This window comes from Pogona vitticeps, chromosome 2 (genome assembly GCF_051106095.1).
Source record: "Pogona vitticeps strain Pit_001003342236 chromosome 2, PviZW2.1, whole genome shotgun sequence".
Classification (NCBI taxonomy): Eukaryota; Metazoa; Chordata; class Lepidosauria; order Squamata; family Agamidae; genus Pogona; species Pogona vitticeps.
Window position 1 is genome coordinate 172148652 of NC_135784.1, and position 27978 is coordinate 172176629.

General features: G+C 41.3%; 1 protein-coding gene across 1 annotated transcript; it reads left to right on the plus strand.

The window, feature by feature from the left end:
* TESPA1 (thymocyte expressed, positive selection associated 1) lies at positions 1–27416 on the plus strand. Its single transcript, XM_020778978.3, has 9 exons — positions 1–315; positions 1128–1312; positions 4478–4520; positions 13923–13972; positions 19009–19062; positions 20522–20558; positions 23653–23751; positions 24500–24708; positions 25697–27416. Exons 1-9 carry the CDS (start codon positions 260–262, stop codon positions 26392–26394), a joined length of 1431 nt encoding a protein of 476 aa, XP_020634637.3. The 5' UTR covers positions 1–259; the 3' UTR covers positions 26395–27416.
* Positions 27417–27978: the final 562 nt, after the last annotated feature.

Consider the following 27978-nt stretch of genomic DNA (forward strand, 5'->3'; position numbering starts at 1 on the left):
CAGGGTCTCTCCTCGACTGCCATTGCTCAACAGCTCATTAAGCTTTCTCTCCCTGGGGCAGATGAGCACCGGATGTGGGCCACCGGTTTGAGGTTTGACAAGAAAAGGAAAAGGAAAAAAAAAAAGCACAGATGAATACGAATGTTTCCTCTTGAAAACAGATCAGCTTCCTCTGTTCTCTGCTGACGCAGATAGGAACAGAGGCGATCGTTAGTGCCATGCTGGATTGGCAAGATGAACAGGTCCTTTTCGGAAAGAGATGCCATCTCTGCAAGCAGGTCTTCCTAGGACCCTCGGCGCTCTGCAGAGAGTTGGGTAAGTAAGGGTCCCTGATGAGTCAAAGCATGGCCTGCTGTTGTTTACCGAAACACTGGCTTTGCGAACTGGGATGGGGCCCCTTAAATTTGATAGCACAAGGAGGCAGGAGCTGTGCAGAGCGGGTCTGGAGTCATAACAGCTGGAAATATGAGAAGAAAACATGAAAGGTGAGGTCAAATAGGATGGGTTTGGGGGTCCAGGGTGGACAGTTTTCAGGGTAGTAGGACCAGGTTTGTTTGCTTTCGCTAGAATGCTGAGATCCACTAAAAAGAACCTAGTGCAACGTAGTGATCCCGGTAGTGAGTGAACATGTGCTAAAAATGAAAAAACTAGCTGCTTCCCAGGGATTTGGTATCAGATCCAAGACCTTCCATAAGTTCCATTAAAAAATCTGCTCCAGATTCCCCCCTTCTCTGATACTCTTTTTCAACTCCTTAATGTGTGTGTGTGGCAAGGAAGCTTTTTAGCTGTTGATCTTGATAGACAATTAGGAGTTAGAAGCCTTGGTGGTCCACCCAGAGGGATCATTTGACAGATCAGAATCAACCTCCAGTGTGATCTTCTAACTCTTAGGTTCCATTAGTTGCCTTTTTCAGTGGCCCTAAGAGAGGATAGTTGACCAGCAACCACAAAGTTTCCTTCCTAAGTGGCAAGTGAGGTGTGTCTCCAGTTTTGATTTTCGGTGTGGGAGATTGTGCTCCATATACTTAGAGGACTGATCTATAATATTCCCAAGGGACCAAATCAGAAAAAGTCCTGAGATCTCAGCTCCACAATGTATTTTTTTTCCATTCTCTCTTTCTCACTAGGTTCTCCTTAGCAATGGACAATGAGAACTCATGGCTGAACCAGGCCTCCTGGGAGCGGAGGCATGCTTGGGCCAAGCAGGGCTGTACACATCACAGCACAACTGCCAAAGCAGAGGGGTCCCCTTCTGGAGCACAGGAGGTGTGTGATCTGCAGCTTCCATTCTTGGAGAATGGTCTCTTCCAAGGTGGGGCATCTGCATGTAAACATGGATTTTTTTTACTTCCCCCACAGCCTTATTAATATGTGTCGTAATGTATATCCCCACACTGTTATGTTACAGAAGTAATTAGTTGGAGCAAAAGTCCAAAAAACTCCCCAAATAAAAAGTTAGCAATATAGTTACAATTGTCCCTATCCTGTAGTCTGAAAAGCATGCTAAAGGATGCCCATCTTTTTTTTTTTTTTTTAACAACAGTAGGGCAATTTCTAGCACTGCCCGGAGGGTCACCTGCTCCCCATCCTTGACTTAGCCTTTGCTAACCAAGATCTCTGATATGGAACTAGGCATGCAAGCGATATGCTGTCCCCAAACTAGACAAAAGTTACTTGTATTGGACTACAACTGCCAGACTCCCCCATTCCAGCACAGCTAGTGGCCATGTTGGGTGGAGGAAATTGGATGATGTACCCTGCAAATGGAGATTTCCTAACTTTTGGCTCTGTCACTGTGCTATGTGCCTTCTCCACGCAGTCGGCTACCCGTAGTTTCTCTTAGTTTGTTTTGCTTTCTCCTCTGCTCACTTGCCTCTCTCTCTCTCTCTCTCTCTCTCTCATATTATCTCTCTTCCTCTTTCTGTATTGCAACTGTGCGTAAATGGGCAGAGGGGGGATTTTGTTGTGTGTGAAATAACACTTGTATCACACCATCCAACCAATGAATAAAGACTGCACTACGGAGAAGCCCGGGTGTTACTTCAAGCAGAAAGTCCACCTTGAAGAAGGGGCCGTTGCATCCTTGTCCTGGGCAGTCCTGTCCAAACGGTTTCTCTGTCTGCTTTTCCCCCTTCAGTGAAGGCAATTGCTTCAGGTAGAGCAGGGAAGCGCCTGGCTTGGCCTGGCCAGGTTAGCCTGCTGGGCTTCATTTGTGAAGGAGGAGAGTATCACTTCCCCAGTATTGAGGCAGGTTTCAACTCCCTGTCCTCTGCACTTATGGATGTGGAAACTGAGAAGGCACCACCTGGTATTCTACCTCAGGTAGCAAAATGCCTCAGTCTGCTCGGAGCCTAATAGATAAAGGCTACTGAGGGAAGGAGGAAAAAAGGGACCAGGCAAAAGGTCAGCATCACTTGCCCAGATATTGGTTTTCTTCCTTTGGTATGGTGGTGGTGGTGGTCCTTTCCCCATTCATTTCTTTCCCCCTGCCACTCCTCCTCTCTAGGTGCTTTTTATCAATTGTTCAGCCAAAGCCTAGGAGAATCCCAAATGGGGGAGAGTTGGAGGAGAGACCAGTGGATGGAAAAGGGTTCAGTGTCCTCTTTCTGTTCACTGCTTCTCATGCCCGCACAGAGCATTTCGCATGCCGGCAGCTCACACTGTGTTTTCAGCCTATAAACCTTTGCTTTGCTTTGTGCAAGAGGCTGGGCTTTGCTATTCTAAAAAAATCCACAATCACTCGTATAAGGGGCAAATGATGCCTCATCTGCTGAGTGAGGAGAAAAGGGGTCCAAAGAAGGAGTCCAGTTCATCTACTGCTCTTAAATTGGCTGGTATCCATTCCTGCAAATGAATGAACAAAGCCAGGCCGGCACCCTTCATGCTTCTGCATATGGAGACTTTTCTGGCTCGTCTTTGAAGACAGAGAAGTGGTAAATCAAAACCTCTTCTCTGCCGTGTAAAGAGTTGCTGTTCCTCTGTCAGGGTTAGAAACGTGATGGTTGTCACACAGTTTGGTCCCACATTGTCGCCTCCTCTTTCACAGCTGGCTGGCAAAAGGTTAACAGGATTGGAGGCTTGGTGTGTAGAGAAAGGGTCTTTATCTCTTCTGCCTTGCCTGATGGGAATCATGCCCTCACCTCATGGGTGCTGTGTGCAATGAGAAGAAAGCCCCCATTGGTGCTCATGGGAATTTCTTACCATTGTAAAGAAAACGAGCGGTGGAGGGTGGGAAAAGACGGTTCAAGTTCCATCAAAGCCATGGATGGAAGACCCCTTCCTTCCATCCTACGGTTCCAATATAGCTCTTACCCCTACCAGAAAAGAAAAAGCAAGTTGAGCTCAGCCAAACATCCTGTGTAATTTAGCCTTTAGGTCAATGGGAAGTGAGAGCCTTGGAGTAATTCATCCAGGAGAAGCAGCAGTTTAGGGTAACGGATGCTCAACCCTTCCCTACACCGCTCTCCCACAATCTCCCTCCCTTGTCTACCCGCCCCTACAACACAGAAAACATACATATGAACATTTCAGACTGAGGAAAAGCTGCTGGAAGGAAGGACATATAAGTGGCTGGCAACAGGCAGAGGAAGGATTTAGCATTTCCTCCCAATATCTCCCACATCTTCCTTGAAGATTGCATCTTTACGTCTCAATGATGCAGCTGCTTAGCAGCAAGCAGGTTGATGCATTAGCTACCATTCTAATAAATTAAAGAACTGTTTTTCTGCTTATTGAAAACTGGGCAAACATCATTTCAAGTGTACATTTGGTATTCTGCTCTCCTTGTTCCATTGAAAACTTAACTTCTTTCCGTATATTATTGTTGTGTATTGAATATTGTAGAGCAGGCTGGATAGCGCAGTGATTTAAGTATTTGGCTGCCATCAAGTCAGAACTGACTTTATGGTAGATTATTTTTAATATTACAAAAAATACCAAATAGAGTCAATCAAGATCATAAAAATATTGACTGGTATTACATAACAGATACAAGTTTGAACCAAAAATTTAAGTATCTGTTAAATATGGGCATAGTACATATGCTGTTCCTATTGTTGTTGTTGTTGTTGTTGCTGCTGCTGCTGCTGCTGCTTTTCATTTTAAAAAAAATTGCATTCCTTCTTTTACCTCATATTCATGTTCAACCTGTTATTTTTCTTGCAAATACCATCATAGGTGTACAAATCTGTCACCTCTGGTGGAGGCACCAGCATGTATCATCTCAGCAAGGATTTCCTGGCAACTGCCATTTTCTTTTCCCAGAAAAAAAAGTTCCTCAGCTTTCTCAGGAATTCTGAGGCAAAGGGCTGCCATCACAAGACTGGTCACTGGTCATGTGACATACTTTTCTCCAGGGCGCTCTCATAGGAAAGGCAGATCAGCCCAGTCACCTCTCTGAGTCTTTCACGGTAGTATAGGATAAACCCTCAAAAGAAGGCTGAAATTAAAATGGTCTCTTTTTTTTGGTTCCAAACAGAGACCTCATCTGATAAGATTGAAAGCTGGCTGGCAGAATGCAGGTGAGTCCATTTGGTGGAAGTCATGAATCATGTAGGCATGGTGTGTTAGTGTAGACTAATCTGGGTATTTATGGCACTCCTAAAACTGCTCAACTGATAAAATGGACATTACGACATTGGCTGGAATCCTGCTGTTTTTTGTGTAAGATTTGCAACTAATTGATGAGGTGTTGGGTCATATTTTGGTTGTGTAGTCAGGCACATGACAAGACAATTGACTGAGACATGAGCCAGCACCTCATCAATTAGCTGCAATTATCCCTGGGAAGCTATACAAGCCTTACATAAGCACGAATGAGAGGCTTAGTTTATATAGAATCATAGAAAAGTGAAGTTGGAAGGGGCCTATAAGGCCATCAAATTAAACCCCCTGCTCAATGCAGGAATACAATCAAAGCATATGTGCCAGGTGATTATCTAAGTTTTTCTTGAAGACCTCCAGTATTGGAGCACTCACCAACTCCAAAGGTAACTGGTTCCACTGTTGTATTGTTCTAACAGGACGTTTTTCCTGATATTCACCCGATATCTGGCTTCCTTTAACTTGAGCCCATTGTTGCATGCCCTGCACTCTGGGATGATGGAGAACAGATCCTGCCCCTCCTCTGTATGACAGCCTTTCAAATATTTGAAAAGTGCTATCACATCACCCCTCAGTCTTCTTTTCTCAAGGTTAAACATGCCCAGTTCGTTCAGCCTTTTCTCATAAGGCTTGGCTTCCTGCTCCCTGATCATCCTTGTTGCCCTCCTCTGAACTTGTTCCAATTTGTTAGCATCCTTCTTGAAGTGTGGTGTCCAGAACTGGACACAATACTCAAGGTGAGGCCTAACCAGTGCTGAATAGAATATCTCCCATCTTGTAACAGTGCAATTAGTTTCTTTTTCCAAGGTGCACTAATATTTGCATTGTTGAATATTGTCAGACTAATTTTGAACTTCTCTGTGGAGAAGCATTGTACTTGAGATAATGAGAAACAGGAAATTTCCTTATGTACTGTTTAACTAGAGATGGCTCTAGTTAAACATACTCATATCTGAACCAAGCTCCAGGCAGCTTTGATTCCTAGTAGCTTATGCCTAGTGTGCAATTCACTGAAAAAGGACTGGAGTGAATTTTTTTTTTTTTTAAAAAAAGGAAGAGGAAGAGAGCAATTTGCTTCTATCAGTGTATTCGAATATAGAGTGGCAAAAAGCAATTTTCCAGTTGAGTATTATGGTTGAGTTAGGGCCTGGTTACATTGACAATATCTCATAATATGCTGCAGTGTTTACAAAATTAATTTATAGTCATATGGTAGTCATGTGGTCTTAGAATTGCTGTACGTGCCTCCTGGGACAACTGCTCATCCATTTGTTCATTTGTTTTAAAAAAGGAGCCAGCACTTAGTGCTTTACGGGCAGTAGTGCTTTTCCCAGCAGCTCTGATGGGTAGAGTCGGCACCGACCAGTCATGCACTTGGGTGGTGGCAGCAGCGGCAGCAGTTGCTGCTCCTGTTCTATCCCCCACTGGCTCCTCTGGTTGCAGCTGGCTCTTGGTACGACGGAGCCCTGCCACACATCCATAGAAAGTGCAGCGGCAGCTGCTGCCACCGCTGCTGCCGCTGTTTGGAGGATCACTGTTGCCTCTGCCACTGCTGCCACCACCTTGCCTCTGCCTTTCACAGCTGGGCCACTTTGGAGGCAATGAGCCAGGAGGTGATGGTGAAACCCAGAACCAAGAGAACTGCTGCAGAGAGAAGGCAAGTGCCCATCTGGCTGAAGTTTATTACATACTCATTTTTCTTAAAAAGAAATTGCTATCTGGTATAGCACTTTCTCAGATAGCGGATTTTTTAAAAAAAATAACAGGGGCAAGTGAGAGTCAGCCAGTGGGAGGACTACTTAAAATTTAATGCAGAGGTGATCATATGGGAAGAATTAGTTTCAATGAATCAATTCCCCTTCCACATTAATATAAATGGGTCTCTTGCAGAGGAGTAAAAAAAACATTCCTGCCTCTCCAAAAACCCAGATTCCCTGTCAATTAATCCAGGCTTGCACATGCATCATTGTATATTCACCTAAATTTAAATTGATCTAAACCACACGAAAACTGAGTCAAATAGAGGGTTTGTGGGGGTTTTTTTTTTAGTAATGGGATCAGCCTCTAAGCAAGGAACAAATCAAAATATGAGACAGATAATATGGACCTATAGATAGTGATGGACCATAACAGATATGTATTTAAGTTCCATTTACAAGGCAGACTCATTAGGTCAAATGGCGATCAGCTATTTGTTACCGAAAAGTCACCATGGGGGGATTTTCCCTTTAATGTTTATGTGGACCAGGGACTCTCTGAGGGATGTCTAGCATAGTGGGGTGAAAAGCCCCTACCTGAAAAACTCACCACTATGTTTTTTTTTTTATGACCACCCAGCCACACACATGTGAAAGGAAAATCTTTTCATGCCTAAACACAGAGGAGTTGATCTGCAGTTGATCACAAAACTCTCCCGTCTCGCTGAGCTATTGTGAAGCTCTGTTATCTGCAACAAATAGATGACAATTGTGAATGACTCTATACTTAGGCAGGATAGAGGAAAGACATATTGTAAAACCCTAACTGTGTGACCTATTCACTGAACAATTATGCAACCATCATCATGCCACAGTCATGTACACCACCAATCCTAATGGTGTAATAATGGTAAAATCTACTTGCAGGGTGCCGCTAGCGTAGACTCATTAATCAGTGGAACTGATGGAAGAGTTAAATCATCAAATCCTCACTGATTCAATGGACCTTGTTGTCCCTTGAGCACTGGATTTCAGCCAATATTTCAGCAAAGTTCAAGAAACTGAGCTGAGTCAGAGAGCAGAGAATGAATGTTTCATGGTACAAAAATGATAGGTATAGAGTGAGACCACTCTTTATCAGCCTGAACATTCCTTAGCACATCAGTGGTCTAAGGCAATGGTTCTTAACCTTTTTGAAAGAAACGCCCCCTTGAGCCTTTGAGGAAGTTATCATCGCCCCCCCTCCACGCGGTGATGATATCTATTTATTTATTTATTTATTTATTTATTTATTTATTTATTTATTTATTTATTTATTTATTTATTTATTTATTTATTTATTTATTTATTTATTTATTTAAGACACTTAAATCCAATGACCCATGAAAACAAAATTCAATTCCAAGAAAATGAAATGCCCCCCAAAAGTAACATTTAATGATTTAGTTGCAAGCGAATTTTAAGACACAAAAAAGAAATATAAAAAGGGCATAAAAACAAACTGCAATGCAGGAACTAAAAATTTCAAGACGAAAACTTTGAAACTAAATTAAGATTGGAGGAAAATATATATTCATGCACATTGTAAAAAGGCTGCAGCCATCTTCACAGGTTTGGTTTGCTCCAGCACCCCCCTACCACCCCCCTTCTGCTCCAGCGCCCCCACGCCACCCCTTTTCGTTCTACCGCCCCCCTGAAAAATGAAATTGCCCCCTGGGAGGCATTATCGCCCACGTTAAGAACCACTGGTCTAAGGGAGAGCTTGGGCTTCCTTGGTGGGTTCAGATGTCACTTACCTTCTCCTCTGGGATCAGCAACTTAGTCTGCTATATTACTGTCAATTTCCTCTTCCTCAGTTCAAGGTGCTGCCCATTTTTTAACCCAATGAATGCTGAATGTGATATGAATGATCTGTTGTTGCTCTGCCTTAGAAGTGAACAGCGGATCCCTACTCTGCCCCACAGTTAGCCCCTGATTTGTTCTGGTTTGGCACTTTCATCCCCCAAAGTGCACATACCTAGTCAATACCTCCCCATCCCACTAAAAAGTCATGACTAGCAAGTATTGTATGTATGTGAGAATGAGGACACAGCTAAGAGTTTTGTATCAAGGGACAAAAGGTCATATGCCATCTCTATTGATTTAGAAAAATTGTAAAGTGGATGAACCTTTCAGAAAACCTTGCAAATCAAACAATAATAATAATATTTAAGACATACATGCATACACATGGCAGAACAAAATTAAACTTGTGTTAGATATACACATAGGGTGAGGGGTGGGAGAGACAGAGAGATTAAATTTTAAAAATTACATATTTAAGCAAATAAAAAGGTTTTTCACTTGGTGCTGGAAAGAAAATAAGGAAGTGACAAACCTTATGTGCTAAAAGTAGCTGTTGAGAGTTATCAGCTCATCATTTTTATTTGCCACCTGTTTTTAAATGTAATGTCAATTTAAATTTTAACTCACTTTTAATTATGTTTATTTTTTTGTTATTATCACTGTTGTCTGATAATCAGTCAGATGGGTGGTATAGAAATTGAATAAATAAATAGTAAATAATTAAAAGTAGAACACTTATAACTCCACTTGCTACTGTTCCTACTCCATGTGATGGAAGGACCTGGAGAAATGCTTCTGAGGCTGAAATGAAAGCTTTGGTAGGTTCGCGCTGGAAAATGTGGCACAACGGTCCATTTAGAAACAGACTGAAATCTTTGGTGCAGATATTCCCAGTCAGATACTGACAGAACATCTCATTAATTAAAAGTTGAAATGCTACACTATTTTTAAAACATTGGAACACCCAATTCTCAGGCTCTTGTATGTCCTGCAAAAATTATCAGAGCCAAGGATAGTTTGCCAGAGAAAAGTTTATGGTAATGTAGGGAAACTATACATCATATGAGTGTCACCAGCGATACAAAAACAGACAGCAGCATATCACATCCTCTCTCTCCTCTCTCTCTCTCTCTCTCTCTCTCTGTGTAATGGATGAATGAATAAGCATAGAACTCAAAATTCTGCCACCCTCAATGGAAAATTGTCACACTGGGATACCTGGATGAAAACAGAGGCAGGAGATTTTCACTCCTGCTCAGCAGGAAAAAAACAGGAACAAGTGTTTTTTTCATCTGTGGTGGCGTCAGGGAAAAAGAGAGTTTTCTGTTTAAAACCTCTTGCATTCTTTGCAAAGAAACAAATATTTGTACAAAATGCCACCAGTTGGGTTTTTTTTTGGGGGGGGGGAGTGTACATAAATCCACTTTGGTGATTTCCCCCACACAAAGCCCTGAATTTAAAAAAAAAATAAAAATAAAAAATATGGACAAGAAGTCTCATAATTTAACCCAGAGAGAAGGAGGAGGGGGAAAAAGAGAGAATTTTCATTCTTACCTCTGAGAATGAAATAAATGAAGACCTATGTTCCTTGGCCAGTGCTGCTTTGGCAATGCGTTAAGAGAGGAAGTTCCAAAAGAATGGCTTGTTTCCAACATCACAATTGTTTCAATAACATAAAGAGAGAACAGTGGCAAGAGGATAATGGAGCTCAGCGTGTTCTTGCTGTTGCTGCTGTTTATAATAAAGGTGCTTCTGTTACTGGTAAATTTTCAAAGTGATGCTTTAGCAAATGTTTCTTCTTTGGTTTCTTTCTTATAATTACAGTACTATTTAAAAGAAATAAACATTAAAAATAGAGGGGAATTTTAAAAAAAGAATCCCCAAATGCCCTGAGACAATGTACTGTATAAAGATGATACACATTACCAGTCATTTTGTCTGGAAAAATAAGAATCATTATGTCCTCCTTACCCAGAAGAGTAATAGGTGAAAGGTGATGTTGCTGTAACTTGTTACATTCACACTCTAGATCAGCGGTGTCGAACTGTGGCCCTCCAGATGTTCTTGGCCTTCAACTCCCAGAAATCCTGGCCAGCAGAAGTGGTGGTGAAGGCTTCTGGGAGTTGAAGTCCAAGAACATCTGGAGGGCCACAGTTCGACACCACTGCTCTAGATCATTGCTTCCCAACTTTGGGTCCCCAGATGTTCTTGGACTAAAACTCCCAAAAGTCTTCAACATTAGCTGTGCTACCCAGGATTTCTGAGAGTTGTAGTTCAAGAACATCTGGGGACCCAAGGTTGGGAACCACTGGTCCAGATGCAATACATTTGAATGACTTTTGGAGTATGCAACAAGAACTCAGAGGAATATTGAAACTTGGAAGGGCAGCCATAAAATACATCCCAAAGAGTAAGCTTATCTTACTGGAGATGAAAGGCTAGATCATCCATACTATGAAAGTGGGACAGTAAAGAATGCTGACGGGGGGGGGGGGGAACTTAATCATTTGAAAAGTTGAATTGGAAGAGAGCTCTACTAAAGGGTTCTAGATCAAATCGAGCCTGGACCCTGTCTCGAAACGAAAATAATGAAACTGAAGAAAGCATAGTTTGGGCATGTTGTGAGAAGACAGCTCACTGAAACAAACAAGAGTGCTGGAAAAAGTCGAAAGCAGCAGGAAAATACAAAGACCAAACATGAGAGAGATTGCTTGAATGAAGGAAAGTGTGGTCTTGAGTTTGTGAGACCTGGGCAGGGCTTCTAATGACAGGACCTTTTGGAAGTTATTAATTCACAGGGTCACCATAAGTTGGAAGTGACTTTATGGCACAGAAAAATGACATGGGATTTGCATTCTGACTGGACTGGATCCCACCATGAGAGTACCATCTCAAATTGCCCCGGAGTGAAATGAGAACATACTTCCTCCTCTGACTTAACATTCTTTTATGAAGTTGAGTTGCAGGATCTAATTTCAGTAATCCAGAGCATTTGAAGACATAGTAAATATTTGCAGTTAGGATCTGTGGAAAACTCTGCAGGGTATGTCTAGCATTGGCAGCATTTCTGCCAGTTGTTCATCTCAACTTGAGTCATTCCAGGGGAGTCAGAAATGGACTTGAGTCTAAGGCTGTTTTGTTCCCCAAGAAGTCATGAGGAGTTGGTCCGTGTACTGTGCCAGTCTGGAGCTTAATTCTAGAGTACTGAAAAGTTACTTTTTTAAAACAATATCTCATGCAATCTATCAGCTTGCTTGGTCACTGAAAATGGTTTGAAGTCTCAACATTTGCCCCCATTTCTCTCTCTCTCTCTCTCTCTCTCTCTGTCACCCTCTTTCTCTGTCACCCTCTCTCTCTGTCACCGTACCCAGTTAAAGTTACTCTGCTTGTGCTTGTATTCTTGCTGGAGTGAACATTACAATCTCTCAATGTTTTTGATGACAAAATATCAGAGCAATTTTATACATATTTATTTGGATGCAAGTCCCACTGAATTCCCTGGGACAACATTGCAGTCTCTATTGACATGAAATACAGAAGATGAGAGATAGCATTTATATTAACTACTGGGGGGAAAGAGAGTATTTGTAGGATCTAAATGTTAGATGCTTTCCAGGGAAATAGGTCTTGAAGCTATTATATCTAGGATTTTGGAATGCTATACATGAAACTGTCTCAATATTCATGCTAGGCATCTCCATAGACATTCCACAAGAGGGAGTAATTGCTTAATTCAAAGCAGAAACCAGCTCCATTTTGAGGAGGTTCCTTTGCAGGCAGACAAAATTGTATAAATAGACTAGTACATGCCAAAATATACATGCTTTCGGGAACATTTCCCCTTCATCAGGTGAGATGTTAAACACAAGCAGCACTACTCAAGGAGGTGGAGGTGGGGAACTAGAATTGGGCAGAAAAGTCTGGCTTTAAGTCGTTTTCATCCACACATTGTTCCAAGGTGTGAAGATGTTACTCCACAGTGAAAGTAGTGCACTGTAGAACCTTTCTTCCCTGTCCGATTGAAGCAGGATTAAGTTCTTCAAAACAACAACAACCCCCCCTCTTATTTATGAATGTGGGATATTGTACGTCTGTACCCATGGTTCAAAAAGCCAAGGAATGACTTGATATCACTGCAAAATATGGTATCTGCATTGCCATCAGGAAAAAAGGATGTCAATATTTACGTTACAAAGGGTAGCCTGAATGTTGACAACGATAATGGCAGCAGTCAAGATGATCTACAGGATACCCTCTTGGGCTCACTACCCTTCACAAAGGGACATCAAGCAAGGGAAAATCCCAGAAGTTGACTCCTTTTTCCATCAGTCAACCACTTCTCACCCAAACACAAAGCAATTGTCAGGGCTGTGTTTCAATAAGTGTGAATAGTAGTGAGTAGAAGAGGGTATACTGTGGCCATCCTATTGACTGGAGTGGAGAGACTTACAGTGAGAACAGAAATCCCCATGCTAGCAGCACTGTTGATAGGCATAGATTTGTGGTGAGTGATAATGTCCTAAATGCCTTGGGTCTACATGGTCTGAAGAACCGTATCTCCCTATGTGAACCTCCCCAGAGGCTTTTCTCTGTGTTCCATCATTTTCACAGGCATCTTTGGTGAGGACAACCAAAAGGACTTCCTCAGTGGCTGCTCCCAAGCTCTGGAACTCCATTCTGTGGGAGGCTAGGCTGGAACCTCCCCTTGCTGTACTTCTTGGAAAGCTGTGAAAAATCAAAGGATAGGCGCATCCCAAACTGTCTATTACTCTCTAGGAAATGGAACTTATTTATTTAAATTTTATACTGCCTCTTTACAACCCTCTTTAATGGAAACACTATGGGCAGTTTATAAATTACATATCCCAGTGGCCCATGAAGATTTTTTTTTAATTAACCAAGCTTCAAGTCAATGGTCATAACTTTTTAATTATGGGTGTTTTGCTGTTGTTATTGTGCTGTTTTTAACAAGTTGAATTGATTTTAAATGGTAAACTGTATTGCCTGTACATTTCTAGTCTGTTTACTTAGTACAGTTTTAAGTATTTCATTTATTGAGGGTTTTAGCTGGGTCTTTTTAAAAATGTATCTTGTACGTCATCTTTTAAGCAAGATATTTAGTTAACTGATTCACTAATTAACTTTTGGTTGATGTGCTTGTAAACTTCGGGCACATGAGACATGCCAGAACTCTCTAGATATGGATTTATTTATTTATTGTGTGCTGTGAACTGGTGTTGTTTACTTGCTTAAACAATTTGCCAGTGTTGTGCAGGTCTCATGGTGTATAAATCTTTTCCCTCTCTGAAATGAACTCTTGCAATTCTTTTTAAAAACTATTACCCACACTGTCCCTCAGCCATGTTAATTGTGTCTGAGTTTGACAACTTCCCCTGCTCTATAAAGAGTGCTTCTCTCTGTTTAGTTGACTTCTTTTGCTCATTTTAAAATATTGATTTTCACACTTCAAGCAGGATGTAGTGTAAACCCAAGGGCAAAGAAAACAAGCCTAAAGCTTGTTAATTCTTATGTGGAAAAAGGAATTTCAGCAGGGGTGGTGTGTAAGTGATTCCTATTTCTACACAACTTTCTAGACAACTTTTAAAAGGGCTGTACCAAATTCAGAAAAATGTAGTAGCAAATTCTTCACACACTGTAGAAATTATCTAGGGTTGCTATATGGAGCTTGGTTGCCTTCAGTTTTCCAGCTGTCAGGAAAAGGTGGAATAGTAGAGATCATCTTACTCTAATGATGGAGCTTTCTATTTTGACTTTCAGCTCTTCAGCAGATCCCTTCTCTGAGAGCATCTCTGGTCCTGCAGCCTGTGGTAAGTGGGTTCTACTCTTACATTTTGCATGGGAGGTAGGCAGCCTGCTTTGGCATCCCCAGTCCGTCAAGGACAAGCCCGCACACTGCAAGCAAATGTTGCTAAGTTCCTCTAAACAGAACAAGGCCAAATGATGGTGGTGGAAGTCTATGTCTCCCAGAATTCTCCCAGAATTCCCCAAGCAGAGTTCTGAGAGCCCATGGAACCATATGTACAGACATCTACATTTCGCTCACCTGGACTAGAGACTATGTCCAAGGCTACATGGCTGTCTCTATCTTGCTTTCATTGTTAATATATATACACACAAAAGAAGCTGTTGCAGTGCTTCCTGGGAGCCATCATTTCCCTGCCCTTTAGCCTCTGTAGACAGCACCTCCAAAGAACTCTGACCCAGAGGAAGCACCATGACAGCATCCTTTTGTGACCCAGAAGGTTGATTCCTGCAGCCTGTATAAATTAGACACGTGAAAAAGATTTGTTTGGTTCCTTCTGTTTTATATACTTTATTCTGCTTAACATTGTGGGAGATAAGAAGGAACTATTCACAACTCTGCCCTGGCTCCCCAAACTCTTAGATTAACCCATTTCCCCTCACACCATGGGATTTCCTCAGAGATATGGACCTGGGCAGTCACACTTGCAAATTAAGCCTGTCTTTACCTTTCGAACATCCATCAAAAAAATAAAGCATGCCAAATGCAACATTCATAGGTAAGAAAAATCATACAGTGACAGGCCTTTTGGCACTTGGGAAAGCACCTCTGTTGAAAACAAGATAAACATGCCATTTAGTTGGGCTCTTATTCATAAGTTCACGTTGACTTCTGGAATTTCACCAGGTATTGACTGCAATGCTAGAATCCTATTAACACAAGCTGGGTGCAATTAGACTGGGTTTTTGGGTTTTTTTGTTTTTTAATCGTTGGTCCTTGGTAATGGTCACAAGATCTCCCTCTTTGAGGAGTTGTGGAACGTACAACACAACTCATAATTTCCATAGAAGTAATCATGTTTCAGCAAAAACAAGAAGAAAACAAGAGTGTTGTGGAACCTTTAAGATGAACACATTTGTTTCAGTATGAGTTTTAGAGGAGGTAGCCCTGTTAGTCTGTGCTAGCATATCTGGCAAAAACACAATGGAAAAAAAGACAAAAAATGTTGTGGCAAGTTAAAGACTAACTCACATTAAAATTTAGCAGTTCAGCATTGGCGTTAGTCTTTTTATTATTTATTATTTATTTTTAACAACTAGGGATAAGATAAGGAGTACAAAAGGTAGAAGGGGATATGGGGGGGAGAGGGAGAAGGAGAACAGAAAATGTACTGTCATCCAATCTGTTCATGTGATATCAAGTCAACTTTTCACCTTTCTACAATTTGATTGCCCTCCAAGTTTCAACTTAACAGTTACATCTTAGTTTAAGTATTGAGCTTCCAATTAAATTCTCTTGATTTGCTACCCAGTTGTAATGAAATGGGACTATGGTCTGCAAATGTGTTAGGTACAATATTTATTTGCTCCAATTCTTTCATTAGGCTCGTTGAGATCCAACATGCATCAATTCTTGACCATGATTTATTTCTGTTAGAATAAAAAGTATAGTTTTTTGTCTTTGGGTAACACATCCTCCAGGCATCTATAATACTTACTTCTTCTGCCAATTGTAGAAAATTTCTTGAAATCATTCCTCTCTCTGTTTTTGGTTATTTTATCTGATTTTGTGTCTAGCTCTTTATCAAAAACAGCATTAAAATCTCCTACCCATAATAGTGATCATAATCTTTGTTTGTTAGTTCTAGTTGTAATTGTTTAAAGGAATTATCTTGATTTCCAATTGGAACATAAATATTAATAATTAGCATTTTCGTTGATTCTCTTTGGATTTCCACCATTAATATCCTTTTGTTATCTGAGGCAAAAATTAGTTTTGGTTCCAGTTCTTTCTTTATATACATAGCCATACCTTTCTTCTTTTTACTTATGTCGAAAGCTGCAAACAATTTTCCTAACCTTGAACATTCCAACAGTTTCTGATCTACTCTTTTTATATGGGTTTCTTGTATACAAATTACATTAGATTTCTGTTTCTGCAGTTGTAGAATGGTCTTTTTCCGTTTTTGAGGTGAATTCAGGCCATTTATATTGACTGAAAAGATCTTCATTTGTTTTTTAGCCATCTTGTTGTTGGTTACTACCTTTTTGTTTTTTCCTCATCGTGCCTCTGGTATGTCTTGGCTCAGCTACTTCCTGTTTTTCTGGCTCTATGTCTGATTCTGGTTGTGATGAGTGGTCTGATTTCTTCTGATTTCCCCTCCTTTCTTTCTCCCTGTTTTGTCAGTTTCTTCTCATTTTTTCCATAAAGTCTTGCGCTTTCATCAATGAAGTTATATTGTATCTCTGTGTATCAATTCAAAAGAATAAACCTTCCGGTGTCAGCCATCTATATGAAATTGGATTTTGTTGAAGTAAAGATATAAGGGAGGAGTATTGCTTCCTTCTCTGCCTCATTTGCCAGGGAATTAATGTCTTCTATTAGCAATTGTTTATCTTGTGAGCCTCTTAAAACCTTGTCTCTAATTGATTTCTTCGTAAATCTCACGTGAATTTCTATGGGGAGATTATTTCTTCTTGCATATGCTGAATTCTCCATGAAAGTTGCTTCCATATAATGATGGAAGTCAGTTGTTTCCATCCCTATTTCCACAGCCAAAGCTTTACTCATTAAAATCTCTAGATCCTCCCCTTCTTTTTTCTGGCACATTTTGAAATCTAAGCATCTTCGATGCTCTCTCCATCACTAGCATTATTAATCTCTCATCATTTTGTTCTTGATCCTTCTGTACTGCCTCTAATGTTTTTTCAGTTTGTTTTACTCTAGCATCTGTTCCTCTCACTTTTTCCTTGCGATCTTGTGTCTTAGTTTTGTTTTCAGCTATCTGATGTTTGGCATCTGAAATCTCTAACATCATCTCTTTCATCTGATCTGCTATTTGGTTGAGACGCTCATTTACTTGTTGAAATGTTGCTTTTAGTATATTTTGCATGGTAGTCTACCATTCTTTGTCTGGTGCTTGTGACACTAGTTTTCGCAAACTTTGAGACTGGGCAGGAGAGGTTCCAGACGTTTGTGGCTTTGGTTTTTTGTAGGCCATTTCAATCTTTTCAGTACCAATATCTCAATTTTTCCTCCTACTGTATCTGAATGGACTTCGTATAAGTTATACATTCACCAGAATGTCCAACCCTCAAATATACCACATGCTCTTTCAGATGTTTCTATTGTTTTAACCAACAACCAAAACCCTTCCCCAGGTTCTTCCTCCAATTCTTACACAGTTATTATGATATGTAAATCAACTTTTAGCCCAGCAGTTTAAAATACAACTGTGGCAACAATTATCCTTTATCTCAAGAAGCCTAGCAGAGTTATCTTGTCTCTTGACCTCTATTACCAGAGTCCTATGCAATCCAAAGAGAAAATCCAAGCTAACAACAATCACAGGCTTTCAGACCTCAATATTTGTACAGTTCCAACCTCCATACGATTTTCCAGAATCCCAAACAGCTTTCCACATATCAAATCAAATCTAGGAAAAATCTCAGGCTTTCCCGTCTCAATATTTGTACAGTTCCAACTTCAGTGCAATGTTCCAGAGTCCCAAAAGGCTTTCCACATTACAAACCAGATATATTTGTAATCCAACCTGCTCCTTAGGCAATATAAGAGGTGTGTTGCAGCTGTCATTCAGCTTTTCCTCCAGTAGGTGTCCTCATAATCCATCGTATGTTCTTTCCATTAATCCATAAATCCAATCAACAACTCCAGTCCTGGTTTTCCCAGTTCCACAGTCCACCCTCAGCAACAATATCTCTCTCCCCTTGGAATGAGTTAACTTCTCCCAGTATATAATATAGCACTTTATAGCCATAACCATTTTGACAGCACTCTGTCTATATGTTGAGAAATCTGGCAGCACGATATTATGTTTTTCACTCTTTCCTGACTGATAACAGTTTTGTCCAGTCCGTAGTTGTATTATGTCAAATTATGGGATTATTTCCAGAATCAGTTTTTTCTCTCAGTCTCTCAGGGTTCGGCCTTGACCAGCCTGCAAACTAGAAGTTAGTTTTGCTTTCTAAGGCAGCAGTTACTGGTAAGCAAGCAGCCACTTCTTCCCTACTTTTGATCAAAGATTCTGCACTCTAGTTTCTCTTTCCACTTTATGGGGCTGTTCATAAATCAAAGCCTTCAACATATTTTATTGTTGTCAGTTTTCAATGCAGTATCTGTTTGTTTTTTCTTTAGGGGGTGGGTTACTCACAGCTTAATTGCCCAAGATGGCTCCTGCATCCAATCTGAGCTCAGGTGATTTCTTCAGAGGGAAGAAATACCAGGTTGCTGACCAACTTCCTTTGTTGCTCACCAACTACTTCAGGGAGACTTCTCGTAGTCTCCCCTTTCGCCCTTCATCTTCTGAAGGATCCCCAGACCAGGCGGTTCCTGCTTTCCCCGGGAGCTTCTCCAGGAGCTGCTGGCAGCACTGCGACTAGCCCCGCCTCCAGAATAGGTGTTAGTCTTTAAGGTGCCACAATGTTTTTGTCTTCTCTAATTTTTATTTTTCTTGTGCCTTTGCCTAATATATCCGTAGGAGTGTCCAACCTGCTCCTTCAGACATGCATGCTGCCCATGCTTTTATTCATAGCTGTACACATGGCTTTGAAAGTGTGCTGTGGAGAAGGTCCTCTCCTTAACAGCTTTCTTCATGATTTCAGTTAAAAGCAGAGAAGCACCTCATACTAATTTTTGGGGCAGGGCAGTTTGCAACTCTGACACACACACACACACACACACACAGAGAGAGAGAGAGAGAGAGAGAGAGAGAGAGCGCTACATCTCTGTCTGTGAAGCATCACATGGAGTCAGCTCTTCAGTAAAGCTTCACAGAGAAATCCACTTGACCTAACAGATATTCAGCTGTTCCCTCTGAGAGACCTGGGTTAACTGTGTTTCTGCTGTGCTTCTGTTTCATAGGATCCTGTAGCAACAGAACCAGCTTTGAAGATGACCTTAGCTTGGGAGCAGAAGGTAAGGGATGACAGCTGCTGGACACTAACAGGGAACCTCAGTGGATGTGCGGCAGGAGAATTAATTTTGCTGAGTGACCAGCAGAGAAGAAGTGCAAGGAATTACCATAGTTTCATTTCAAACAGTGGCTGTTCCAGTCCAGACCTATCTGGAGATGTCACATACCGAATTAGAGATTTTCTGCAGGTCCAGCAGGTCCTGCTGTTCAGCCAAATTACAGCATTTTCCATCTTTACAAGCATCTGTATAGTCTGTATATGCCTTGGTTACTCTTAGGTGTATTCCTTTATCAGTGACTCATGCAGAGGCCCAGCATGTGTCCTAGTCTGCAGTTAGTTCTGCTGTTCCTTTATATGAGCTGAAAATGACAATCCAGTCCCATGAAATAGAATTGCCCTGTTCCAGGGAAAGTCAACCGGAAAGAGGCCAGCACAGAACAAAATTTTGTGCCATGGTGGAGAAACAGTAATACTCTGGCCACGAGAGAGAGCCTTTAACTATTTCATTAATTTACTTCTCTTGTCACACCTGTAGTTCTCTTGTGGCACACTAATGAACTTCAGTACAATAGCTGGCAATTACTGAGTGTAGATAGATTTGTGTGTACAGTGGAGTCTTGACTTAAGAACGGCTTGAGTTAAGAACATTTTGACTTAAGAACCGCTCTCTTAGGAAAATATTGACTTCACTTAAGTACTTAGATTTGAGTTAAGAACTGAAAAAAAACCCACGTGGGAGGCAGGGAAAGTGCAAAATTTGAACTTTCAGTTAACTGTTGGCCAGTGAAAAGGGTGCCTGTCTGCTTCCTCACTCCTCCCAGCGTTTAGAGAGTGGATCGGGAGACAGTCTTCAGACTGCCTGGTCCTGTCCTGCCTGGACTGTATTTTCCCTGCCTTCCCTGAACCTTTCTTGACCTAAGAAAAAAAAAAGAAACAAAATATCTCCCTCTAGTGGTCGAAGGCGGAATAGCAGCTTCCCATTAGTTTCTATGGACGGAAAAGAGCAGATACGGATCAAATGGTTTTCAATGCATTCCTATGGGAAATGCAGATTTGACTTGAGAACTTTTTGACTTGAGAACCGCCTTCCAATACGGATTAAGTTCTCAAGTCAAGACCCCACTGTACTTTGTTCCTGTGGGATCCCTCTGTGCACGTGTGGCTTTTGGTCATGGATAAAGGATTCAGCATTCACAAACTGTTGCCACTAGATGGAAAGCATGTTTCTAGACTTTATGGTGGCAGTAAGATTGCTTAGTGAAAGTCAATAAAGGTCAAAGTGCCTAGAAAAAAGTTAGACAATTGGCATTCAATTAACATTCAAGGTGCATAAGTAAGAAATCAATTCTCAGATCAGACCTTCGCCATTCAAACTGGAGTTGTTTTTATTAGTGCGATGCTCTTGGCTTATGTGCAATATATTCCTCAATGACAAGAGTCTTTCTTTTTCGTTTTTGCAGCCCCATTGCTGCTGCACAAAGACAGATCTGAATCCAGGTATGCTGCACGAGATGGATGCTTAGTTTTGCATATGACTGATGTTCAGCAATATTTTGAGATTTAAAAGTGATTCGTACATTATGTTTTCAAAAAGACTTGTGTGAAAATTTCATATTAAAATTGCAATGCTTAAAAAGAAATCAAACTTAAGTACTTAGAAGTAGTATTTAAGATTTAAGAACAACCCTAACAGTCAAATCCTAGGCAAATCTACTGAGAAAAAGGGTGTGGTTAAACTAGGAATAACCCATGTTTGAATTGGGTCAGCATGTTTTAAAAAGGAACTACACAACTGCATGGAAGTGCAGGTTTTTCTTCCGGGGAAGGGTTTTTTTTGGAGTTAAAGAGCGAGGTATTTTACTGGGCAGCAAGAGGATGATTTATTTTAATTTGCCTGTGAAATCAATTTAGTTTGAATAATTTTGATCTATGTAAATGCCTCTGGTGTATGTAAACATCTCCAATTTCTGGTTTTATATCAATTTAAACATCATGCCTCCTGCAAGGAATCCTGGAGAGTCTAGTTGAATAAGAGTGCCATTGTTAGAGGTCCCTCAGAAAATGGCAGTTCACAAGATTCTGTAGGAGGAGGTAACAACTATTAGGCCACTGTTTCTCTCCCCGCCCATGCCAAAATATTATTATTATAAAAATTACATCTTCCTGTAGCAATTCATATAAAGCAAACGGGTATGTCAATTTCTTACTTTTTCATTTCAACATATAAAAATATAGCCGACTACCCCTTAAATTTATGTGTACTTTGCAAATAAATTGCTTGCAGCCACTGATAATACGCTGACTGAGGCCGCAACTACACTGGCAAGCTAAATTGTAGCGATTCAGCATTGCTGGAGCTTGCTTCACAGACTATTTTATGCTTCTAAACAAATGCTGTGATCACAGGGAGACTGTGGATTGGTTTGGTGCCAATGTCCACACTGGCCCTCAATCGAACGTGGTTCATTCTTCCCCACAGGGCACAGCCCCGCTTCTTTTATTGCACTTCTACTGCCGATATTTCCATAAGAGGGGATGAGAGTTTGGCTCTCCACAGTGCTATATCTTCATCTTTTTCTCCTGGAGGTTTAATATAAAATTGTCTGCCTCTGTTTGTGGTTCTAAAAAGCTAATTTCCTGTCACAGTTCTGTTTTTCCCCCCTGTTCACTATAAATTCCATTTGTGTCCCTATGTCTTTAATTTGTTCAAATAGCTCAGTGGTTCTTAACCTTTGTTACTCGGATGCTTTTGAACTGCAACTCCCAGAAACCCCAGTCAGGACAGCTGGTGGTGAAGGCTTCTGGGAGTTGCAGTCCAAAACTCCTGAGTAACCCAAGGTTAAGAACCAGTGAAATAGCTGACCCATCTCTGCTTTTATCTGGTGTATTCCATTAAATATGATGTTTTGAATATTCTTGAGAATATCTTGTTCCATTGTTGAAAGTATTGTCTGGACTTCTTTCCAGCAGATAGTAAACACAGTAGATATTCACAGTAGCAGCTTATGTTTTGGGGCAGAAAAGGTTTACAGTTCAATCTCTCTCTCTCCAGCCTCCATAATTAATAATGGTTTCCTAAGACTCTTTCTGGCTGTTTCACCAATATAAACCCATCAGTAGTTTAGTTATATTGTCTTGTGGAAGCAAATTTTATTGCTGCAATTCAAGCAAAGTCATTTTCTCCCCTCCCTTTTCTCCTTCCTTCTCTTTCTCTTTTTCTGTCAAGCCTCAGATGACGGGGGTGGGTGAATGCTTGCCGGTCTGGCCAGATATAGATCTAGCCACTTTCTGTGACAGATTGCACCCACTTTCTTCATTGTTTAGATCCTCAAAAGTTCCATATGTAAAACAAGCTGCTTACTTTAAGTTTTGGTCAAGATTATTTTCCAAAATCCTTCTGTACTTTTCTGCTCCCTGTCTTTGGATCATTCACAGCTTTGTGCCAAAGATGGTGGCCAGTTGGTTTCTGCTTTCAGATATGACTCCAGAGAGAGGCAAATCCAGGAATCCCCTGGACCTCCTCCCTTCTCAGTCAGATTCTCTTGCTTCAGACTTTCACTTCTCCTAGTAAAAGCCCTTTCCCCCCAAGTTTGGAGTGGTCTCCGTCAGTTTCAGGAACCCTCCTGAAATCTGACTAGTCTTGGTGTGACGAAGCCCTGACTCCACATATCATTAATTAAGTTAATGACATCATGCCCCAAAATTCTTTTTTTTTCGAGCAAGACCTAAATACATGCAATATATCTGCATGGTGTGAATTCTCTCTCTAGCATGTATCCAACAATGTTTTTAAATTTATAATTGTTAATTTATGATATGTAATATACCAATGAAAGAGTATTTTGCAAAAATTCTGTCTCAAACCCATTGAAATTAATTTTGAATATATGGCTTGCCAAATCCATTGACACCATTCTCACAATACAGAACTTATTACCACATTGTCTGCTATAAATCCACTTTTATGAAACTGTATCAGATCTCCAAGCCTTCAATTTGCATTTAGAGTAGACTCTGATAGTGGTATATCTTTCCAGTACCGCACCTTTATTTTTACTAGTTTAATTGCTCTACAATATAGTTTAATGTTTGGTTCTCCCATGTTAAATAAATAATTTCATGCTGTCAGTCATCTAGATAGACATGATTTTCTAGGTATAGAGTACACAGAAGTAGTTTACTAGTCCCTTTTTCTGGGGGTGCTCCAGGACTGTGTGGCTTGTTCAAGGCTACGCAGGCTGTCTATACGCTTGGAAGGCACAGTGGGGAATCAAACTCTGAACCTCCAGGTTTGTAGTTAGGTACCTAACTAACTGAGCTATCCAGCCAACTGATGCCCCTAGGCCATCTTTGATGCAGATCTGCACTTGCTAGAGGGATGGGGAAAGTGTGTCCTTCCAGAAGATGTTGAACCACAACTCCCATCATCCTTCACTACTGATTGTGCTGCCTAAGGCTGATGGGAGATGTCATCTAGCAGTATCTGAAGAGCCACAGGTTTCCCACCCTGACCTTAGAGAGCATTTTCTTCTGAGCATGAAGAGTCAGGGCAAAGAACAACCAGCTCACGGTGTTCACTTTTCCATGACAGGTTCCAAAAAGGCACCTGCTGGCCTTCCCAGCCTATCAACCTGGACCATAGCATGGCTTACAGTGCCATCTCGGGAAGCACAAACAAGACCAGCTCCAGGTAAGCAGGGTCCAGGACAACCTCCATTCAAGTCACAACAGCCTCCATTAAGCTTAACACAAGCGTTTCAGCTAATCACTAACTTTCAGGATCAAGTAGAGTAAGGAGGGAATCCCATGTATGTTTCCTGTGGTTCTTTGAAGCAAGCAAGAGTGGGAAGAGAAGACAATAAATTCTTCCATTGCCAAATGAGTGCCATGACAGAAGCAAAAGCCTATGTGTGCAATCTCAATGAGCGTGTAGCTACAGATGAAGGGCAGATTAGTGCAGGAATGAAGTTTGAGGCGGCAATCCTGTACAGTATCTCAAAGTAGAATAATTCCAGCCACCACCACCCACATGGATGCCAAAAACCAGTGGATAGTGAACCCTATACATAACATGGTCTCTGGCTCCCTCTAGTGGCCAGTTCTGGGAAGAGTATCACGAAAGTCCACATTTCTGGGTTTTTTTCCTTGCAATATTTTTAATAAGTGAAACTGTGGATACAAATCCCACAGAGATGGGGGTCCTATTATAACTTAGTGAACTCAGTGGGACTGTGTATGTCTACTTATAAATATGTAGGTCACAGGTTTGTGCTGTTACTGTGTTCTGAGTATGTCAACCTTCAGTCTCCCTCTACATGTCACTATTGTGTGTGTAGTTGTTCCCTGTAACAGTAGCAGCAGCAACTGAATAAAAGTAAAGTGTTATAATGAGTTGGGACCCCCTTGCATCCACACATTCCTGTATTTCTCTCCATTAGTATCTCAGAGGTCTTGGACCTCTGTGAAGTTGATGCCGAGACCATCCTCTACAATTTGGGCTTCATCCAAGAGGAGACACAGGACACCTCTTGGATTCCACCTCGGTTCTTCTTGGTTCCATCCCAAGCTGAGGGCATCGACTTTCAAGCCTTCCTGAGAGCCCAAGTGCGACGGATAGAGATGGAGGATCCCTGCCTGATGTTAGCAAGTGAGTACTGGGCACTGACTGTTTTAGGGATGTGCTCTCCAAGGCAAGGATCACCTCTTACAGCCTTTGTGATACATGAACACTGCATTCAACTGGAGCCCATTAGAGTTCTTTGTTATAACAGCTAAGTGTTACACCTCAAGGTGCAGTTCAACATGGTGGCTATGATCTACAAAGCCCCGTATAGCTTAGATCCAGGACATGAGAAGGACTAGATCTCCCGATATGAGCTTGCTTTTTAGATCTTTTGGGAAGGACTTTTCTTCTGTCTGAGCGCATTTAATTGTGTTTTTTTAAAAGCTTAATTACTATACTTTTATAGTACTTTGTTAAATGCTTAATGCTTCATTTTGAAACACTTCAGTAAGTTTACATTATGTGACATCAAGTCAATTTTGACTTAAGCTGACCCTTTTCAGGGTTTTCCAGGTAGAGAATACTCTACAGTGAATTCCCTACCTGGAAAATACTCCCTTCTTCTGAGAGTGACCTGCATCTGTGCAGCTTGCCAAGGGTCACTCAGGCTGGCTCTTCTCCCAGGAGGCCCAATGGGGAATCAAACTTCCAACCTCTAGCTTCACAACCAGATGCGTAAGTCACTGAGCTATCCAGCTGAAGTCAATAAAGGTGCATCTTCCCTTAGGGAAGATGCTCAAGCATCAGGCCTTCTAACCTGACAGGTTGACTCATGGCAAGCATTTGAGTCAAGTAGGGTGTAGTAGGATGGTTTGAAACGTTCCTTCTGACCAATACGGAATTGAGGTAGGGCTTTCTGCTTAGCAGAACTTTTCCTTCCATATTTTTCTTGACATGCCTGGTTGCTGAATAAAGTTGTTGTTTATTAAAAGGGATGTGTACAAATGAGGCCTAGGATTCTGGCATGTCTTCAATCCTCATCATGAAGGTTTGAGACCACGAAGGTGTGGATATTTGAATCAACCTTGAGTCAACAATTTTCCTCAGGTATTTCCTATCCTTCCTTTCACAGATCGGTTCAAGCAAGTCCAGAATCTGGCTGTCACAGCAGATGCTTTCTTCTGTCTGTATTCGTATGTCTCTAAGATGCCCGTGCAGAAGATTTCACCTACACCCTTGTTCTGGAATCTTCCAGAAACACTACATTCCTGGAATCTTTCCTCTAGCCCCAACAGTCTTTCATTAATCCAGCGTTTGCAACAAGCTGTTTCCAGGATGTGCTTGTACACTGCACCCAGAGAAGGAAGTCCCTCAGGGGCAACCGGCGTGCTATCTCCTACGAGATGCCTGGAAAAGGTTGTATGGGAAGTGATGGAAAAGATGTTGAAAGAAAGGAGCCTCACAGAAGTAGGGGATATGAAAGATGAGGCACACACAGTACCTTCTGGAGACCTCAGCAAAATGGCAAATGCCTCTTCAGACTCTACAGCAGTGGCGGTAGCTCCTGAGACATCTTCCTGCTTGAGCCACAAACCTCCATCTCATTCAGAGGAAACAACAGATCTTATCATGCCAGGACCGGAATCCTGGTTTTCTCACTGCACCGGTGAGGCAAGAGAGGATAAAACAGACCATCCTGGCTATCCAGAACATTCCCATTCTCCAAAAGCAGCTTCATCTCCAGATGAAAGCAGCGAAGAACCCGATGGAGAATGGTCAACAGAAAAGGTCTCTACCACCGAGGAGGAGGATTATATGGATTTGCCTTGACAGAACTGGGGTAGGGCTGTGGGTAAAAATGTGGTCAGCAATGAGCCAGATGTATGGCCAACCAAATACTGCTTGGACTGTGTGCCTCAGCTTCATTCCCACATCTGCACTAGGAGGGCAAATAATATAGGCCTAATTTTACAGGGTTTTTGTAACACATGTAAGGTGGGTTTGTCCACTGAAAAGAGCTATTTAAATGCTGGATGTTTTTCCTGTTATTATTATTGTTATCACCATTGCTATTATTTATACGATCTGTTTCAGGGACACAGATCCGTTGGGATCCACAGATCCACACTGAGTGTCAGGAAAGCTTAATAATGCCTCTGAGAGGAACCATGTGATTAATGACCATCAGAGCCTTCTGTTGTTGACTCTAATGGACAGTTTGGATTTCAGGCAGATAACATTTCTAGCTTTGCCTCTAAGATCTTTTGAACTGGCAATGTTAGTGGGGAATCAAAGACTGGACATAAAGAGCCTGTTCTGCCACTGAGCTAAGATCCCACCAGCACATAAGCAAATCACTAAGCTTCCTGGACTCTCCTTCCAAGGCTTTAGAGGGCACAGTGTGAAATTTCCAACAACACTTTCTTGCTTTATCTGGGTATAGAGTAGGGAACAAACTACTCAGCCTGCTAGTCTTTTCAAGACAACAAAACAGATCTCCATGTGTTGAAGGTTAGGAAATGTTTTTGTGGTGGAGCAATGTGAGGAGAGAGGCTGTTGAATGTTCTTCATTGCACTTTTCCAAGGAATGGTGCCTCTTCGTGATACTTTGGTGTGCTCTAGTCTTCTACTAGTTTCAGGTTTGCAAATATATTTCAAAGCATCCGGTATGCTTTGTTAGGTTTTCGTTTTCGCTTTGGTGATGCTTCACATTTCTTGGGAGCGTGGGGGAAGGAGCTTCCTTGTTGGTTGCCACTGGGGTCTGCCTCTCTTCCAAGTGTTCTGATTGGTGGTGCCATCATGTAACATGATAGCTTGCAACATGTATTTATTAAAGTCTGGTGATGTCATCACGTGTGACCCAGTGTGCCGATGTCATTTCCACTCAGTATGTTCTCCCTGATGGAAGGGATCACGTATCAGACTAATTTGGGGGAGCGTATTAAAAACAGCCTAAGAAGGAATAGTTTTTATCCCAGAGCTATAATTGCAATTAATAATGAGCTTAAAGACCACCAGTAGTGAATAATTAGTTGGACTGTGTTACTTGGCCTGCGGTGTAGATGTTTGTATTTTTAGTGGGGGACTTTTAGTGGGTGGGGAGTGTTTGGGGAATTTTATGTGTGTGCATGTGTCTGGTCTCTGGGTGTCTGTGAATTTCGTTGTATGTGTATATACTTACAATGACAATAAATTATTATTATTATTATTATTATTATTATTATTATTATTATTATTATTATTATTATTATTATTATTATTATTATTAAGGGATTAGTACCAGAGAGAATGAATGAATAAGAATCATGCTGTCTAATAGTGTCTCCATGTGCATTTCTTTTAGGAAATGACTCCCATAATGTTTATAGGGCCTGTTCTCAAGGTCGTTGATCCACAGTTGCAGCAAAAGAAGCT

Coding starts and splice junctions, on each gene's coding strand:
- TESPA1 (XM_020778978.3), top strand. CDS start 260: ATGCCATCTCTGCAAGCAGGTCTTCCTAGGACCCTCGGCGCTCTGCAG. Junction 1,313..4,477: donor GGAGAATGGTCTCTTCCAAG/GTGGGGCATCTG, acceptor GGTTCCAAACAG/AGACCTCATCTGATAAGATT. Junction 13,973..19,008: donor CTCTGGTCCTGCAGCCTGTG/GTAAGTGGGTTC, acceptor TCTGTTTCATAG/GATCCTGTAGCAACAGAACC.